This window comes from Rhinoraja longicauda, chromosome 31 (genome assembly GCF_053455715.1).
Source record: "Rhinoraja longicauda isolate Sanriku21f chromosome 31, sRhiLon1.1, whole genome shotgun sequence".
Classification (NCBI taxonomy): Eukaryota; Metazoa; Chordata; class Chondrichthyes; order Rajiformes; family Arhynchobatidae; genus Rhinoraja; species Rhinoraja longicauda.
In genome coordinates, this window is record NC_135983.1 from 13823590 (window position 1) to 13840494 (window position 16905).

General features: G+C 43.8%; 1 protein-coding gene across 4 annotated transcripts in view; it reads right to left on the reverse strand.

Annotated features, from left to right (window-relative positions):
* Nucleotides 1-734: 734 nt before the first annotated feature.
* Nucleotides 735-16905, reverse strand: part of LOC144608494 (TNF receptor-associated factor 2-like) — a 48301-nt gene continuing 32130 nt past the window's right edge. For all 4 annotated transcript variants that reach the window (XM_078426334.1, XM_078426333.1, XM_078426336.1 and 1 more), the window contains 5 exons: nucleotides 16652-16726; nucleotides 8727-9143; nucleotides 8023-8200; nucleotides 5446-5594; nucleotides 735-4529 (listed from right to left, as the gene is read on the reverse strand). In XM_078426334.1, coding sequence (XP_078282460.1) covers nucleotides 4311-4529; nucleotides 5446-5594; nucleotides 8023-8200; nucleotides 8727-9143; nucleotides 16652-16726 — 1038 coding nt within the window. In that variant the 3' untranslated portion in view covers nucleotides 735-4310. The remainder of the gene's footprint in view (nucleotides 4530-5445; nucleotides 5595-8022; nucleotides 8201-8726; nucleotides 9144-16651; nucleotides 16727-16905) is intronic.

A 16905-nucleotide genomic window follows, 5' to 3' on the forward strand; every position in this document is an offset into this window, starting at 1 on the left:
GACGGTCATGATTATGGAATTTCCCAGGGTTCCACGTTGTGGATTTTGACCAAAGTTCCACACCAAGTTGAGAACTCCAGCATAAAAACCATCTATTCTGTTGGCTTTCATAGTTGACATGTAGCATTTCCAATAGCTGAATTGGCCAAACTGCTTTAGAATAGGTTGATGGGGTGACCTGATGCAAGATTTTTTTAGTGGAATTAATAGCTTAGACAGAAAAAATGACAATTGTGGGGAAGTCCAAACTACACCACAGATATACCTGCAGTAGAAATTTGTTTTCTCACAGTGGAAATCGCTATCACAGTGGGTGTGAATTGAGTACAGCATTCATGTTTTTTTAAGAAGAGATGAATCAACAGATTTACAGAATAAGATAAGTGGTTAACGTTAGAGATGCAGTGAACTTGGGGAGTGCAATGCAAAACAGGTAAGGCAGAAACAACTATCAAGACCTTTTCTGGTGGATCACTTATTTAAATACTTCCCCCCCCCCATCTCGATAAGGTCTAATCCTAATATGTTTTCCATCCTCAACTTGAGAATATTGGTAGCTGAGAAAAGTCCACGCCAAACTTCCTTAAAAGGATTTATCTGTGACATGAATGTTACATAAGGGTGCGTTGTGTATATAATTCATCAAGCCAGCTCTGTGGACTTAGCCAATTTCTAACAATTATTTCCATGTCAGTTGACTAGATTCGCAGACCATCAGGGATCTGACCCCATCCACGAGCCGATGCAGGAAAGCACTATCCTTATACTGATGTTTTATAATGGCATTGACAGAGTTCACATTACACACTGCTGCCAGTGTGGCCCATTCTTTACAGGAGCACCTTCATTTCATCAACTGTGGAATTAATTTATAAACACGATGCTTTATTATTAATTGTAGTAATTGATCAAACAGCAGTTATTAGCTCAGTCTTTCTCCTCAGTCAGCTGCCTCTTCTGGGTGGTACAATTACAACAAAAAAACAAATACTTCACCATATCACTCCTTCACGGAGTTCCATTAAATTATACCCTTGCTGCTGAATTCACAGCTGACATCTATATTGACATATCCTTCCTCCAATTATTTGTATACAAGACCCATTGTGTGAAACAGCCACACAATGAGCAGACATCAGAGCACAGAAGACACCTGGACATATTGAAGCAAAAAAACCTGCAGATTCTGGAAATCTGAAATAAAAACAAAAAACACTGGCAACACTCAGTAAGGTCAGGTAATGTGTGTGCGAGTGAGTGAGATGGGGTTAGTGGTTGAGTTGACAACTTTGCTTCAGAACAAGGTAAATTAATCTGATCCAAGTTCAAGAAGTAACATCTTCTCATCTGACTGAGACGATCGAGGGGAACTCAGCACCGAGCTCGTAACAACCTAGTGTAGATCTGGCTTAAGGGCAGAATGCTCAGGTGCTTGATGGATCATGCATCATCTTTTGGGCCTGGGTGGGTTCAGGGCTAAGGTTTCAGATCATTTTCAGGATGGGGCCGTCATGAACTCAGTTCATCTCTCCGTGGATGCTGTCTGGTCTGTTAGGTGTTTCCAGCATTTCCTGTTTATACCGAATGAAATATCTGCTCTGGCCTCCAACAATTCCACCCAACTATCAGCAAAAGGTGCAATGTTTTCCACAAACATCCACCATGCTCAGTCTTAACTTCCCTCAATTCCATAACAACGTGGATGGTATGGTGGCACAGCAGTAAAGTTGCTGCCTTACAGCGTCAGAGACCCAGGTTCAATCTTGACTATGGGTGCTGTCTGTACGGAGTTTGTATGTTCTCCCCGTGACCTGCATGGGTCTTCTTCGTGAGCTCCGGTTTCCTCCCACACTCCAAAGATGTACAGGTTTGTAGGCGAATTGGCTTGGTAAAATTGTAAATCGTGCGTGTAGGATAGTGTTAATGTGCGGGGATCGCTGGTCAGCGTGGACTTGATGGTCCGAAGGGTCTGTTTCTGCACTGTATCTAAACTAAACTAAATAACAGAAAAAAAACCAGAGCACAATAAATATTCTAAGTGTCAGGCAGGGTGCGGATCGAAACATAATATTGCCCACAATGAAAAAGGCTGGTCCCCAAACAGAATCAACGTGATGGCAAATCAAACACTCGAGTCAATGGCACAACTGCCTGCCCTTGGCTAGAAGCCAGCTCAATTATATAAACAGTTTCACAATAGGACAAACACAAAGATAGGGCTCTCCTTTTCACACAACTAAACATTGCCGTGACCACTGGGAAACCACTCAGAAATATTAACCTCATTTAACTGGAGCTTCTTCCCAATCCATCAATTCTCTTTCTAGATCCTAGTCTGAGAGGTGCTGCTCCGTGACACGTAGCCAAATTAGTAATTCTCCTGTGAGGCAGAGTTAATGTAGGATTATTTGCAGAATATAGGGAATGGGTACACAATGGATTCCACAACCAAGAGTATCTCTGAATTGTGATTAAATAATTTGCTGTCCATATCAATCTTTCACGTCTCACTGAAAATGCCCTCTATGCATCCACAGGGCACCAGCCAATGGTTTCACTGATGGGGGTAAACAACATGAATGACATGTATTTTCCACAAGTACAGTCCAGATAAAAGCAAAGCCAAAACAAGGGCATCCCAAACCTTCCTTTCAGCCCTGGGCAGTGCCAATCTCTCTCACTGCAATCTTACCCAGTTGGAATTCTTCCCTAATATAACCATGGTCCACCCAGGTGTGGAAGATAGATGGAGACTGAATCTTCAAAAGAATCCCCCAGCTCCATTAACTTCCAGCTACTTCAAGGCCTACACGTGCTTCCACGCCTGAAAACAACCTGGAAAAATACATTACTAAAATTATATATTTTCCATAAAATAATGGACTCTAGTTAATATTATATTAAGAATAAATAAACTCAATGAAGCACTCCATAATCTGAAGCAAATACAGAACATTTTAGTAAAACTCAACAGGTGAGGCAGAATCAGTGGAAAGTCAACTTTTCAGGCCAGTGACCTTTCTGCCTGATCTGAGTTTTCCAACATTTTCTGCTTTTATTCCAGATTTCCAGCATCTGCAGTTTTTAAATTTCTAGTTTCAGAAACCCTGAAAACTGCTGATTCAAACTTTTGATTCATAGGATGAGGTCCAAGCCAAGGGCAATTGGTAAGGACTAGCATCTTTTGAGTTTCTGCAGTTTCTTCCTCACCCTCCCTCTCACTTCCTTGAAAAACGTGCCTTCATCAAAAAACAGCCAGGCAGTAGGAAGAGGTACTCGAGCCCTCTTGCATCTAACAGTAATTGGCTTGGTGGAGATGACACCAAGTGAACTAAGATGAAGCTGATAGCTGACATTGAGAGTTCTCCAAGACTGGGTTAAGTGTGCAGTGCGCTCCCAGTCTCCCTTCCTGAATAGAAGCAATGTAATGTTCAGTTGGTATGTTAATGGGAGGCTTTCATCATAAGCTCAGTGACTCTTCACCCCAGGAAATAGGCACACAACAGCTGTAACTTGCCCCCTCCACACCTCCATTAACACATCTGATACCTGCAACCCAGATCCCCCCCGTTCATACTTCAATGAATATTGACTTCTCTAATTTCAAGTAACCTTTGCCTTCCCTCTCTCTCCATCCTTCCCATTTCTCTGACTAGTCTGACTGTCTTTGTTTACATTTTATTTCTGTCTGCTTTATTGTTATCTTCTCCTAGGCAACAATGATCTATTCTACATTTTCCTTGATCTCCATCCCGTCTTGTTTTCACACCGTACATTTTCTTATCTCTGTATTTCTCCCCTGATTCAGTCTGAAGGATCTCGACCCAAAACGTCACCTATTCCTTTTATCCAGAGATGCTGCCTGTCCCGCTGAGTTACTCCAATATTTTGCGTCAATCATTTGAGAATACACTGATTTCGACTCTCTTCCACGAGAGAAAGGGGGAAAGATAGAAAGAGACAAGATACATCCACTGTCCCTCATCTTTAGCTGCACATTCCGCTTACAAAAACAGTCGTAACGGGAAGGACCAGCCAGATGTTCCTCCTGCTACCACTCTGCGTTTAGCAACAAGCAGCACATCATCCACTGATTGCAGGTAGACTGGAAAAGGAAACAGGACTGCAGTGGGCTTCTTACTGACCAGCTCTCAGCCCAGCACATATCTGACTGGCAGTGGGACCAATGTGTCTGCACTTCTGGTGCATTCTTGCTGACTGAGTGACCCCCCCTCAATACAATGATATAGCAAGGATTTGGAGGCTGACAGCTTGAGACCTTTGACTCTGCTGTAGGTGATAAAGGTTTGTTACAGGTCAGTTAAATCCACAATAGCCTTGATGAAAATGCTGTCATCAAGCAAATAATTATTATTGCCGTCCAGTTTGCTGAGTGGACAGAAGAGAGGACACCCGCTAGCGATGTTCATCTCATTGACTGGTCTCTGGAAAGAGGATGAGGTGACGTCCGGTCGGAATGCATCAATGATGTGCTCACGATTGGTCTGGTCCAGCAGCATGAGTGTCACCTGTGGGGAAGCAGGAACAAGCTGGCATTTACAACCCATCTGCAGACCACTCTACAGCATGCCATGCACGCGAGGCCTGCTCCTCTGAGGAGCAGCTGCTGTTCCAATGTAGGAAACAGGGCAGGCTGTACATAGCAAGATCATAAGTGATAGGAGCAGAATTTGGCCATTCGGCCCATCATGGCTGATCTATCTCTCCCTCAAAACTACATTCTCCTGCTTCTCCCCATAACCTCTGACACCCATACTAATCAAGAATCTATCTATCTCTGCCTTAAATACATCCACTGACGGCCTCCACAGCTTTCTATGGCAAAGAATTCCACAGATTCATCACACTCTGACGAAAGAAATTCCTCCTCATCTCCCTAAAAGAAAGTTCTTTAATTCTGAGGCTCTGACCTCTAGTCCCAGATTCACCCACTTGTGGATACATCTTCTCCACATCCACTCTATTCCAAGCCTTTCACTCTTCTGTACATTTCAATGAGTAGATTCCAGACAATCTCAAATTAAGGGATGATGCCCAGGACATCTCACGAAACTCTGCCAATGTAACAGCTGCCACATCTCTGCTATCAGGGATCAACCCCCCCCCCCCCCCCTCACTGATGGGACCCCTCCCACCCCAATCATGGGTCTCTCCCACCGCTTCCCTGAGTAACTGGTTCCACCTGACAGACACTCCCCATCCTCCTTCACTCATTGTCTGTCCCTCCTCTGCCGATCAACTGCCCGTCCCACCGCCTCACCAGCAGGCTCCTGAGAACTACCGACCAAACTGCCAATGTGTTTGCGTCGGACTTGCTCAACGCCGTGAACCCCTTCCCTCCTCCCCATGGGCCTGTGTGTGCCTGAGCTTCACTGACAGCCGACAGGGCTCCTTAATGTGTTGAGCACGAGAAAGCAAACCTACCTTTTGTTTGAATGGCCACCTGAGCAATCCATCGAAGTGTCCCTTCATAATGACAAAGAAGAGGGACAGGTGGGTGCCACGACCCACGCCGTCACCGTGCAGGTAGATACGCATGCACATCTTGTATCCGTACTTACTGGTGTAGAAAGCTGAACAATTAAAAAGGAAGTGTTAGAGCTGGACTGTGGCAATGGGCAGGGACAATGCCGAGCAGTCAGAACAAAATTGTACTGTGTTAAGTGGCTGCGAGATGAGGAAGACTGATGGGCAAGAGTAAGCGGCAGAGGACTGACAGACAATTGACAGACAATGAGGGTGGCAGATGGCACAATCGGCAGTGAGAGGGAACACTTCCCTCCGCCCAGTGATGGGTCTCCCTTCCCACCCCCTGTGATGAGGCAGGACGATCTGCTTCCTCACAGCTCCACAGGCACAAGTTCAGTCCTCACCTCCTGTCTGCATTTTATTGTGCCCATGCAAGTTCCACTGAGTGCTTCACCTTCCTCCTACATCTCAAAGAGCTCCAGGTTGTAGTTTAATTAGGTGCTATTGCACCTAATTGACCAAACTCTGTTGACGAGTGGTAGAATGTGGGAATTTGGGTAATTGATGGGAATGAGGGGGAGAATAAAATGGGTTAGGTTAAGATAAATGTGAAATGGGTGCATGATGGTCAGTGTAAACCTGGTGCACTGAAGGAGTGTTTCTGCGCTATATGCCTCTCATGTTAGGCCAACTCCAAGGATTTAACCTGTTCTTTCCACCTCTATGATTTACTTGTTCTGATGCATATTACTTTTCTCTCTATCCCGCTGTCACACTGTGCATCTGAATCTGCACCTTATTTTATTCCACACGCACACACAAACTCACTTAACAGTCACCATTCAGACCAGTCTCAAGGTTCAGACCAAATATATTCCCAATGAAAGAAAATGGGAATTTGCAAACATTGTGCCAATGAAAGGAAATGCGACATGCATTATAGTGTTCTTTGACCAATTCTATGTTCTCAAAGGAAGGTTGATGACTAACACTGTAAGTACAACACTGGGGAAAGCCCCAGGAGAATGGAAAATGAATTTAAAACATGAAATACAAGTCAAAGAGGGAGCATGGAAATACCTCTGTAGTTAAAATAAAGGAAAACATCAAGACCTTTTTCAATAAATTTGTTTTGGGAAATATTAGAGATCAAAACTATACTATGCAGAGGCTGTAAGAGAAGGAGAGGTCATAATGAATAATTAGCTTCTATCTTTGAAGGAGAACACCTGATACAGGAATCAACATTGAGAAAAATGTTTCCAAAATGATAAATATTGGTAGTATATTAAAAAAAATACAGGATCTTTCAGAGTGGATAAACAAAACAGGTCCCACAACCACTGACAGAGATAAGTTGATAGGTGGGCCTCTGAGAGGGCAGTTCCGGCTTCAGGCTCCCTGGCAGTCAGCGATAGGACTTTATCTTCTGTCAACCACCAGTAACTGCAGCTGTTCAGAGATTGCCACATATGGAGAAAGGGACTTGAACATTTGAGCACCGATACCCAGAGAGGTGCTGGGAGCCAAAATATGTCGGCACCCAGTGGGAAGTCAGTGAGCAGCGGATCCGGGCACAGTGGGATGGCAGTAAGCAGAGGGACAGGGTTCAGTAGGAAGTTGGACTTCATAACGAGAGGATTTAAGTACAGGAACAAAGAAGACCTTCTGCAGTTGTATAGGGCCCTGGTGAGACCACATCTGGAGTATTATGTACAGTTTTGGTATCCTAATTTGAGGAAGGACGTCCTTGCTATTGCGGCAGTGCAGCGTAGTTGCACGACGTTAATCCCTGGGATGGAGGGACTGTCATATGAGGAAAGATTGGAAAGACTGGGCTTGAATTCACTGGAGTTTAGAAGGATGTGAGGGGATCTTATGGAGACGTATAAAATTATTAAAGGACTGGACAAGCTTGATGCAGGAAAAATGTTCCCAATGTTGGGAGAGTCCAGAACCAGGGGGACACAGTCTAAGAATAAAGGGGAGGCCATTTAAAACTGAGGTGAGAAGAAACTTTTTCACCCAGAGAGTTGTGAATTTTGTTGAATTCTCTGCCACAAAAGGCAGTGGAGGCCAATTCACTGGATGAGTTTAAAAGAGTTAGATAGAGCTCTCGGGGCTAGTGGAATAAAGCGATATGGGGAGAAGGCAGGCACAGGTTACTGATTGTAGAAGATCAGCCATGATCACAATGAATGGCGGTGCTGACTTGAAGGGCCAAATGGCCTCCTCCTTTTCTATGTTTCTATGTTAAGTCAGAGAGCAGGAAGATGGGCTCAGTGGGAAGCAAGAAAGCAGAGCGACAAGGCACAGTGGGAGTAAATTCATTGCCAATGTCAGGCAGTTCATAGAAATGCCTGCCTACTGGTAATAGTTTCATTTCCTGGCTCCAGATGCCCTCAGATAATTCAGACAATGAGGCCCGGCTGCGTTAATTCAGTGCTTGCATTTTCCGTCATTTCACTATGGCCAATATATAGGGACAAATTTATTATTCCCTAAAATCATAATCAATATTTCAGGGCAAACCTGGTGAGAATATGGCCGGTGACCTCTGGGATTTGGCATCCTGTCGCCTTCTGCTGAAATCGCCTATCTTCCAAATGAAGACGCCGTTGTGGGTGCTGAACTCGAGGGCCTGCAGCTTCAGCTCCAGGTCTGCTATCGCCAGGTCCTTCAGTGCTGACATACGCTCCACCTGACGCATCTAAGAACAGGTTTGAAGAGTGAAAACAAGGAGGCAATTCGCGAGACTGGAAAAACCATGTCGGCGCTGATTGGGAACGTTTTAATTCGTAGGTGGAGCTCCAGATTGTGACCTTGCAAATTTGCATCAATCATATCAGAAGCCCAACTGGTAATCTCTCATTATTATTTAATCACCACTCCGGTCCTAAATTCCCAGCAAGTGCATTCCACTCGAGGAATGATTATGTGCTCATTTACATATTAATCTGCTCGAGAGTAGGATCGTGGAGCCATACCCTGAATTCCAGTGCAATGTCTCCGACCGATGCAGACATTGACCAGACATTCCACAGAGATGGCTTCATCTTATTCATCACCTTCTCAATGCCAAAGTGTGACTATTGAATATGATGTTGGCACAGGGTGCATGCAGAAAGAATGCATCTTATTTGAACCACTGGGCAGTGTTAGACTGACACTGACCCAGCAGAGGGGGTGACCACCTGGGTGGGCCTCAAGGTTTTCACTGTCCTCTTTTCACATACCTTTGCCAGCAGGTCTTCAATCTTTTCCTGGTCTAGTTTGTGCTGCTGTTCATAGGCTGCCATGCTCACGGAGGCTCGCTCCACTTCACGGTTGAGAACACAAACAATATTTTCAAACGTTTCAGCTTGGTGTTTGAGAGCTTCGCATCGCTTTTCGACGTTGTCTAGCTTTTCGGATTTCCCCAACACCTCAGAGGAGGAGGTGGCCTGCTGACCGAGAGAGTAGAAGGGCCTAATTGATTCTTCTATTTGTCGAACTGAAGTCAGCAGCTGGTTTACTTTGACACTGCCCTGCTGCAGACTCGGGGGTTGCAAGCCTTCTGTTGCATTCTTTAATTCCATGATGTGTGGCAGTATCATACGGAGGTGCTCCGCTGTGCACTGATTCTCGTGCTCAAGTAATTTCTCCTTCTCAACCTGTGAAATCAATTGAAGACAATACAAGAAACAATTGACGATCCACAATTGACGAAGCAGCAAAGATAAAAGCAGCTGCAACACTTTTTCCAAGTGCTGGATGCGTTGACATGTTTTGAAGGCAGAGAACCAGATCCTGTCTTTCCAAACTCATGTATTGTTGGGGGGGGGGGGGGGGGATGTTTGCTACTCTCAACTATTAGATAAGTATGAAAATAACAGAGTTTGTGGGTTTATGTTTTATGGTTTAAGCACTTTCTTGAAAAGGAGGCATAAGAATGGAATCAGATGACATTTTCTTAATCTAGACCCAGGGCTATTACAAGCCAACATGATCATTTGGCCTAATCTAGTTATTTGGCACTTACTTGGGGTTAAAAGACATATTGGGAAAGAACCTTGTCTTTGGTTACTGGTAGAAACCACATGGGGAATATTGGTCACCAAATACACCCACCTCTCTACCATTAGTTCCACTAGGCAATAAAACTGGGCTTAGAGAGTTGTACAAGGCCATGGAATAACATTCCTGAATATATTCAATGGTGGCTACATAAGAACTTAAGAAATTGGACCCTTCGTGCCTGTTCCACTGTTCATCAAGATCATGGCTGACCTTCTACCACCACACATTTTTCCTGCCCTATCTGCCCATCCTTGATTCATCCAATATCCAAAAACCTATCAAGTTTTATTTTGAATGCAATCATTGACTGAGCCTCAAACAACTCTCCAGGATAGAAACTTCCAAAGATTCACAAACATTTGTGTGAAGAAATTGCTCATCTCAGTTCTAAATGGCCTACACCTTATTCTGAGACTGTGGTTCCTGGCTCCAGACTCACCAGCCTCTATACTCCACAATTTTGTTTACTTCTATCAGATCCCTTCTCAGTTTCCTCCGCTCCAGGAAAAGCAAACCCAGCCTGTCCACATGAATTAAAAATTCCTTCTCTGGCAACATCCTGGTGAAATTCCTCTGCACACATTCCAGTGCAATCACATCCTTCCTATTCAGTGATGACTATAACTGCAAATATTCCAGCTGTTTTGTCAAGCTCTACCGTAACTTCCCCACTATTATATTCTGCACCCTGGCCAATGAAGGCAAGTATCTGGCATGCCCACTTTACCGATTTATCTATCTGTACGACTGCTTTCAGAGATCCTTGAACTTACACACAAAGGTCTCTTTGTTCCTTGATATTACTAAATACCCTTCCATTCATTGTGTATGACCTAACCTTATTAGTCCTCCCAAAGTATATTATTTCACACTTAGCAGCATTAGATTCCATCTACCATTACTCTGCCCATTTCATCAAGTCATCAATATTGCCCTGTACCCAAGTTCCTCACTTAGAGAGTTAGATATAGATATAGCTCTTAGGGCTAACGGAATCAAGGGATATGGAGAAAAAGCAGGAACAGGGTACTGATTCGGGATGACCAGCCATGATCATACTGAAAGGCGGTGCCGGCTCGAAGTGTCGAATGGCCTACTCTTGCATCTACTTCCTATATTTCTATGTTATCAATCACACCATATTTTAGTATCATTTGCAAACATAATCATACTGGCTACATTCAAAACTAAATGAACTAAATGCAACTATCACCTTTCTCTCCTGAACTCTCGCCCACTCAGTCTCTCCTGTAACGGACCTGCTACTACACGAACCACTTTGCTAAACTCACCCCACAGCAGCCATATCCTTTATTTTTGAAACGGTGAAGAATCCAAAATTGTACAATCTATTCACAAGCAAAGACAAACTTTTTTTGCTCAGCTTCCCAGATTGAATTGATTGACTGAAAGATTCAGCAAGGAAACAGACCTTTCGGTCTAGCAAGCCAACGCTGACCATCAATCACCTGATATGGTTGAATTTATTGTGGAAATGCAACTATCAGCATTTCTGAGGGGAGGGATGAAATTACAACTTTGTGTGCAATGGAAAAAAAGCATTTTCAGTGTTTACAAGCTCTGTCAGTTTTTATTCACATGATTTGTAAAAGGACAATTAATGCCACTGGTCGTGCTAAATCAAATGCCTAATGTAAGAAAATCTGTGGAATTTTAAGGCAGGCATTAACAGGCAGCGCTAATTAACATTCCAGGAAAGGGTCCAAGTTTGGAAAAACTTTGCTCGATCAAGTTACTGACTCCACACAGATGCAAAACGGGAAACCACATCTAGCAAACAGGTTTACTGCCATACTCAGCAACAGTCCAGATTCCAATCCCCACCCATCCCCCACCAAGCCACTAAAGATGCCAAAAAATCAAAGATCTACGGTCAGCTAAATGCCACAGTTTACAACCATGATCGCTGAGCCACACACACACACACACACTCGAGCAGCAATGAATACAAAATAACCGTAATTAGGGTTAAAATCAAAATATGCTGGAATTACTCAATGGGTTAGACACCATCCATGGAAAGAAAAACAGAGCCAAAGACCCTTCAACTGCATGTGGAAATCTCGGTGCCTCCCTCTCTCCCTTTGCCCAGGGTGGCTGTTGACTCTGCTAATTTCAATGTCACACAAATCTGAGAACTCATTCCTGTATCACAATTCAACCCAGCCAGTTTATTTATCCAAGGCATCATTTGGAACATTCCAACACAACAGTTTCACTTCCATCAAAAATTAATAACAACAAATTAGCCACAGGAAGAGCACTCTTTCAATGCCTCAGTCTTCGTGTTACTGGAAGTATTCTTGCTCGTTGTTTTTGCGTTCTGCACAATAAATTAAACTATGATAAGAGCAGTGACAGACACCCACAACGGCCATTGATCTTGGTGATAAACCCGGCTCAGAGAAATCCATAACTGTTAAACAATTCACATGGGGCCAGAGATCCCATTTGCTACTGGATTGATTAGTGAAGGAGTCAATGAACTCTGACAGCTCTACCTAGTGTTTTGGATTCAATTGGGGTGTCCACCTGATCACTGCCGTACATAGACGTTGAGGGTACAACAGTGAATGAACACAAACCTCATTACCTTGTCTTATGTGTGTGGAGCATGGAGAGCGTGGGTGGTAGGATGAACTCTCTCAAAGTGATACATTAAAACAGCATGGAAACAGGCACCTGTCCAACTCATCGTGAGATCGCCCCTTTGCCTGCGTTTGGTCCATATCTTGCTAAACCATACCTGTCCATGTATCTGCCAAATGTCTATTAAATGGTGTGATTGTACCAGGTTCTACCATCTCCTCTGGCAACTTCTTCCACTACCCTCCATGTGACAATTTACCCCTCAGGTCCCCTTTAAATCCTCCCCCTCTCACCTTAAACCTATGCCCTCTAGTTTTAGACTCCCATATCCTGGTTATAAACCTCTACATGTCACCCCTCATCCTCCTCTGCTCCAGGGAAAACAATCACTACCTTTGGGACACCAACATTAATGATTAAACCATTGTCAATTCACTACTTATCAACTAAGTCGATGTAGACCTGGCTTCCTAAACAATTCTTCTGCTTTAAATCTCATACGGACATATAACAAGGAATAACCCTCATGCTGGTTTCAAGGAACTTACATTAAGTGTCCTTCAGTTAATCAGTCTTGCTGGTTGCCCTCGGTGGCTGTTCTGACCTAGCTACTGCATAGCTGAAAACCCAGCTAAATTACTGCAGAGATGCGTAAAGAAATTATACAGCAGATTAGTAAGGTTGTGTTTTGGTACACATTTGCAGAACAGAAAGTGGTGAAAGTCAGTCAGTTTGAACAAGACAGATTTTCAGTATCCACAGATGCTGCTCGACCTGTTAAGTATCGGCAGATGTTCTGATTCTTACATCTCTAACTCAACTCGTGGGCCCATCTGGAATCCACATTTTTGGTGTGCTCATCGACAAAACTTTGATTTTAGCCTTTAAATTTTTAATTGTTCCCCAACATTCAGTCACTGAATGAGGTTTCCACAACATTTTGAGTAAAGTATGCTTCCTAATTTCACTGTTGAACAGCCCATCCGGTCATACTACCTTTTTATGTGTTTCCCCTCCAGAAAACATGGTTTCTCATTGAATATCCAAATGAATCTTTATAATTTTAAATATTTGGATTAGATCATCCCATAGTCTTAGAAACTTAAATGAGAAGGACGAATTTAGGAAACCTGCCCTCAAAATGTATCCTCTTTTATCTCAAATTACTCAGCCCATTTACACTGCAGTCCCTCCAAGAGCAAAAAGATCTTTAGGTTCTAAGACCAGAAATGGATACAGTTTTCCAGATGGAATGTGATCAGGCTCATTCAGAACAGAAGCATCAACATTGCCTCAGTTCAGAATGTGGGACAACAGTGCTGCGGCAGATAATGTTGCTTCCTCACAGCTCCAGCGATCCAGGTTTAATCCTCACCTCATCTTGACTTTGCATGGTCTGCACATGAGCACACATGGGTTTTTTCCCAGAGTGCTGTTGTCAACTCCAATGCCAAAGGCGAACTGCTTAATAAGTTAATTGTCTACTACAAGTTGCCCCTAGCACAGGTGTCATTGATAATTTGCAAGCAAATAAGTGGTAATTACTGATGGGATTGCTCTGACAGAAGTCCTATACTCCGTGTTCCCAATGGTCTCCCTCCATGTTATAATAAGATGAATTCAAGACACCTTGATGCAGGCAGGCGAGTTACATCACTGTATATAAGTTTATTCCTCCCCCTCATCCAGATTGTTGACTGCTTGGAGGTCCCTACCTCCAGGCACCCAGCTTCCTAGGAGAACCCCTTTCTTTCCTTCCAGTCTCTGCAGCTCTCTTGTACATTACATTTTACACACCAGGCGTCTTCCTTTTACCTTGACCATGGCTTCATTTCCCTCCCTCATTACCTCATCCCCAAAACTGGCAAAACCACATTTGTTCTTCCCTCACCTCCAACCCAGAGCATGGATCAGTCCTCAATGCCCACATCTTCACCTGACTAGCCTCCTGATTTATTGTTTAGAAGCAAATGTGGCCAATTAATGAAAGTTAAGAAGCTGCAGATGCTGGAAATCTGAAAATGAAACAGAAAATGCTGGAAGTACTCAGCAGATCAGGGACCATCTCTCATTAACCTATCCACCAGACTTCTTCAGCAGCAACTTATCACAACCATACCTCATCTTATCAAATATATTCCCTTTATCTTACCTCCTTTGCAACTTGAAGCTAAGTTTTCTTCTTATTTTCCCAGTTCTATTTCCACTGTGAACTCTCTCATTGGCAGCTTAAATTGCTCCAAGAACATCTCTTTTCCCTTGCGTTTGAGACTCAGTAATGAATTCAACAATATCAGATAATCAGCCTTCCCAGTTCTATGACAAATTAGAAACCTGTAATTCTAACTCTGTTTATGCTGATTGACCTTCTAGGTTTTATCCTCATTCATATCTTAGATTTCCACAGATGAACTGTTTTGTATGTCTCAATTTCAACCATGTTTTTATTTCTCTCTCCCCTCTGTCCTCACTCATCTCCTGCAACATCTCCACCAGATAGACTAGCTGCCATTAACGCCTTCAGCACTCAGCTGGAAGCACCACCTTTCATAATATGCATTCTCCACCCTATCATAGAAAATAGGTGCAGGAGTAGGCCATTCGGCCCTGTGAGCCAGCATCGCCATTCAATATGATCATGACTGATCATCCAGAATTAGCACCCTGTTCCTGCTTTTTCCCCATATCCCTTGATTCCGTCACAGAAGCCCTTTGTTTTTTCCTCTTTTCTCTGCAACTGAAAACGTGTGCAATTTCTATTTTTTCCTTATTCTGGTAAAAGCTAATAGAGGCCAACTCTGCCTCTCAGTCCAAGGACAGTGCAGGGTATTTCCAGCATTTTCTTTTTTTATCTCCACTACTCACTTCCTGCTCTTTATACTTTCGTCTCATTCATCATTTCCTCCCTTTGGCAACTTCTGTTCCCCCTTTCCCAGTTCCGACAAATGATCTTGAACCCGAAACATTAATTGTTACCTTTCTCACAAATGCTGCCAGATTTCCAGCATGAGGAGTTTTTTGATTTACTAATACGGTTGTCCTTTCTTGTTATAAGATCAATATTCTTAAATTCTTTGTGGAAGAAGAACTACATACAAAGGGATAGTTAATGAACAAGGACAATTACTTCCTCCTTGTTGATGTTTTAAGACGCAGAAGGCGACCATTCAAGTCAAGTCAAGTCAATTGTATTTGTATAGCACATTTAAAAACAACCCACGTTGACCAAAGTACTGTACATCAGTTCAGGTACTAAGAAACGAACATACAATGGCACACAAACATAACAGCACATATGTAAACAGTTCACAGCGCCCCCTCAGAGGGCCTCAAATGCTAGGGAGTAGAAATAGGTTTTGAGCCTGGACTTAAAGCAGTCGATGGAGGGGGCAGTTCTGATGGGGAGAGGGACGCTGTTCCACAGTCTAGGAGCTGCAACCGCAAAAGCGCGGTCACCCCTGAGCTTAAGGATAATGAATAGCCCCAAGTCGGCCGATCTGAGGGACCTGGAGCTAGAGTGGTGGGTTAGAAGATTTTTCATATGGGGGGGGGGGGGCAAGCCCGTTTAGGGCTTTGTATGTGAATAGGAGGAGCTTGAAGTTGATTCTGTACCGTAATGGGAGCCAGTGGAGAGAGGCCAGAATCGGGGTGATGTGGTCCCTTTTACGGGTACCCAACAGGAGTCTCGCTGCAGCGATTTGGACCAATTGCAGGCGGGACAGGGATGATTGGCTGATCCCAGTGTATTGGGAGTTGCAGTAGTCTAGGCGGGAGGAAATGAATGCGTGAATGATTTTTTTCAATGTCGCCCAATTCAACCCAATGGATCCATGCCAGCTCCCAGTAGTACAATCCCATTGGGCCCATTCATCTTCTCCCCATGGCGCAACAACCGTTTCTCTCATGTCCATTAACTCCTTTTTAATTCTGCTGTCACTTATCTACACAAAGGGGTAATTTATGTTTCTCAATTAACCTATCAACATGCCTTTTGCATGTGTGAGGACACTGGAGTAACCAGGGGAACCCCACAAGAGCCCAGGGAGATGTAAACACCACACTGAGACACCAGAGTCAGGATTGAACCTGGGCCACTGGAACTGCCGGGCAGTTGTATCACTACGATGCCCCTTACAGGTATTAGATCAGTGAATTAATAGCCAAACTGGCAAACTCATGATAGTCAGAACTATGTGCATTGTTAGTTTTGCTGTGGCTCAGTGCCAAACCCGGTGTCCCTGGGCCGATTATTTCATCCTTGGAGGAATACATATGGTTGCACTCACGGTCACTTAAGGGTCACTTAAATGAGTCCCCTTCGGCTTCCCAGAGCCAGAGGGTATAGCGCTTGATTTAAAGCGTCATACAATTACGCTACCCTTCATTATAAATGTAACTATTTAATTCACACCCATAATCGTTTGAATCGGCATTGGGAACGAGCTGTTAATGCTGCCACAACACAAAACAAAAAACGGAAAGGTCCACCTACTGCCATTTCACAGCCAATCTGGTGGAAGCGACAAAGGAGCTTCACCTTCCCACATGTTCGAATGTGATCTGCATACTGCAAAGACAAAAATGAGATGAACATGAGATGACCCAGCTTGGTGAGACATAGCCAGAACCCTGCCCGAGGCCACATCCGGGGGTCTCACTCAGTATCCAGCAGCTGCCTTGCGCAGTGCCCTTAGAGGAATAGAGTCATAGAGTGATACAGTGTGGAAACAAGCCCTTCGGACCAAC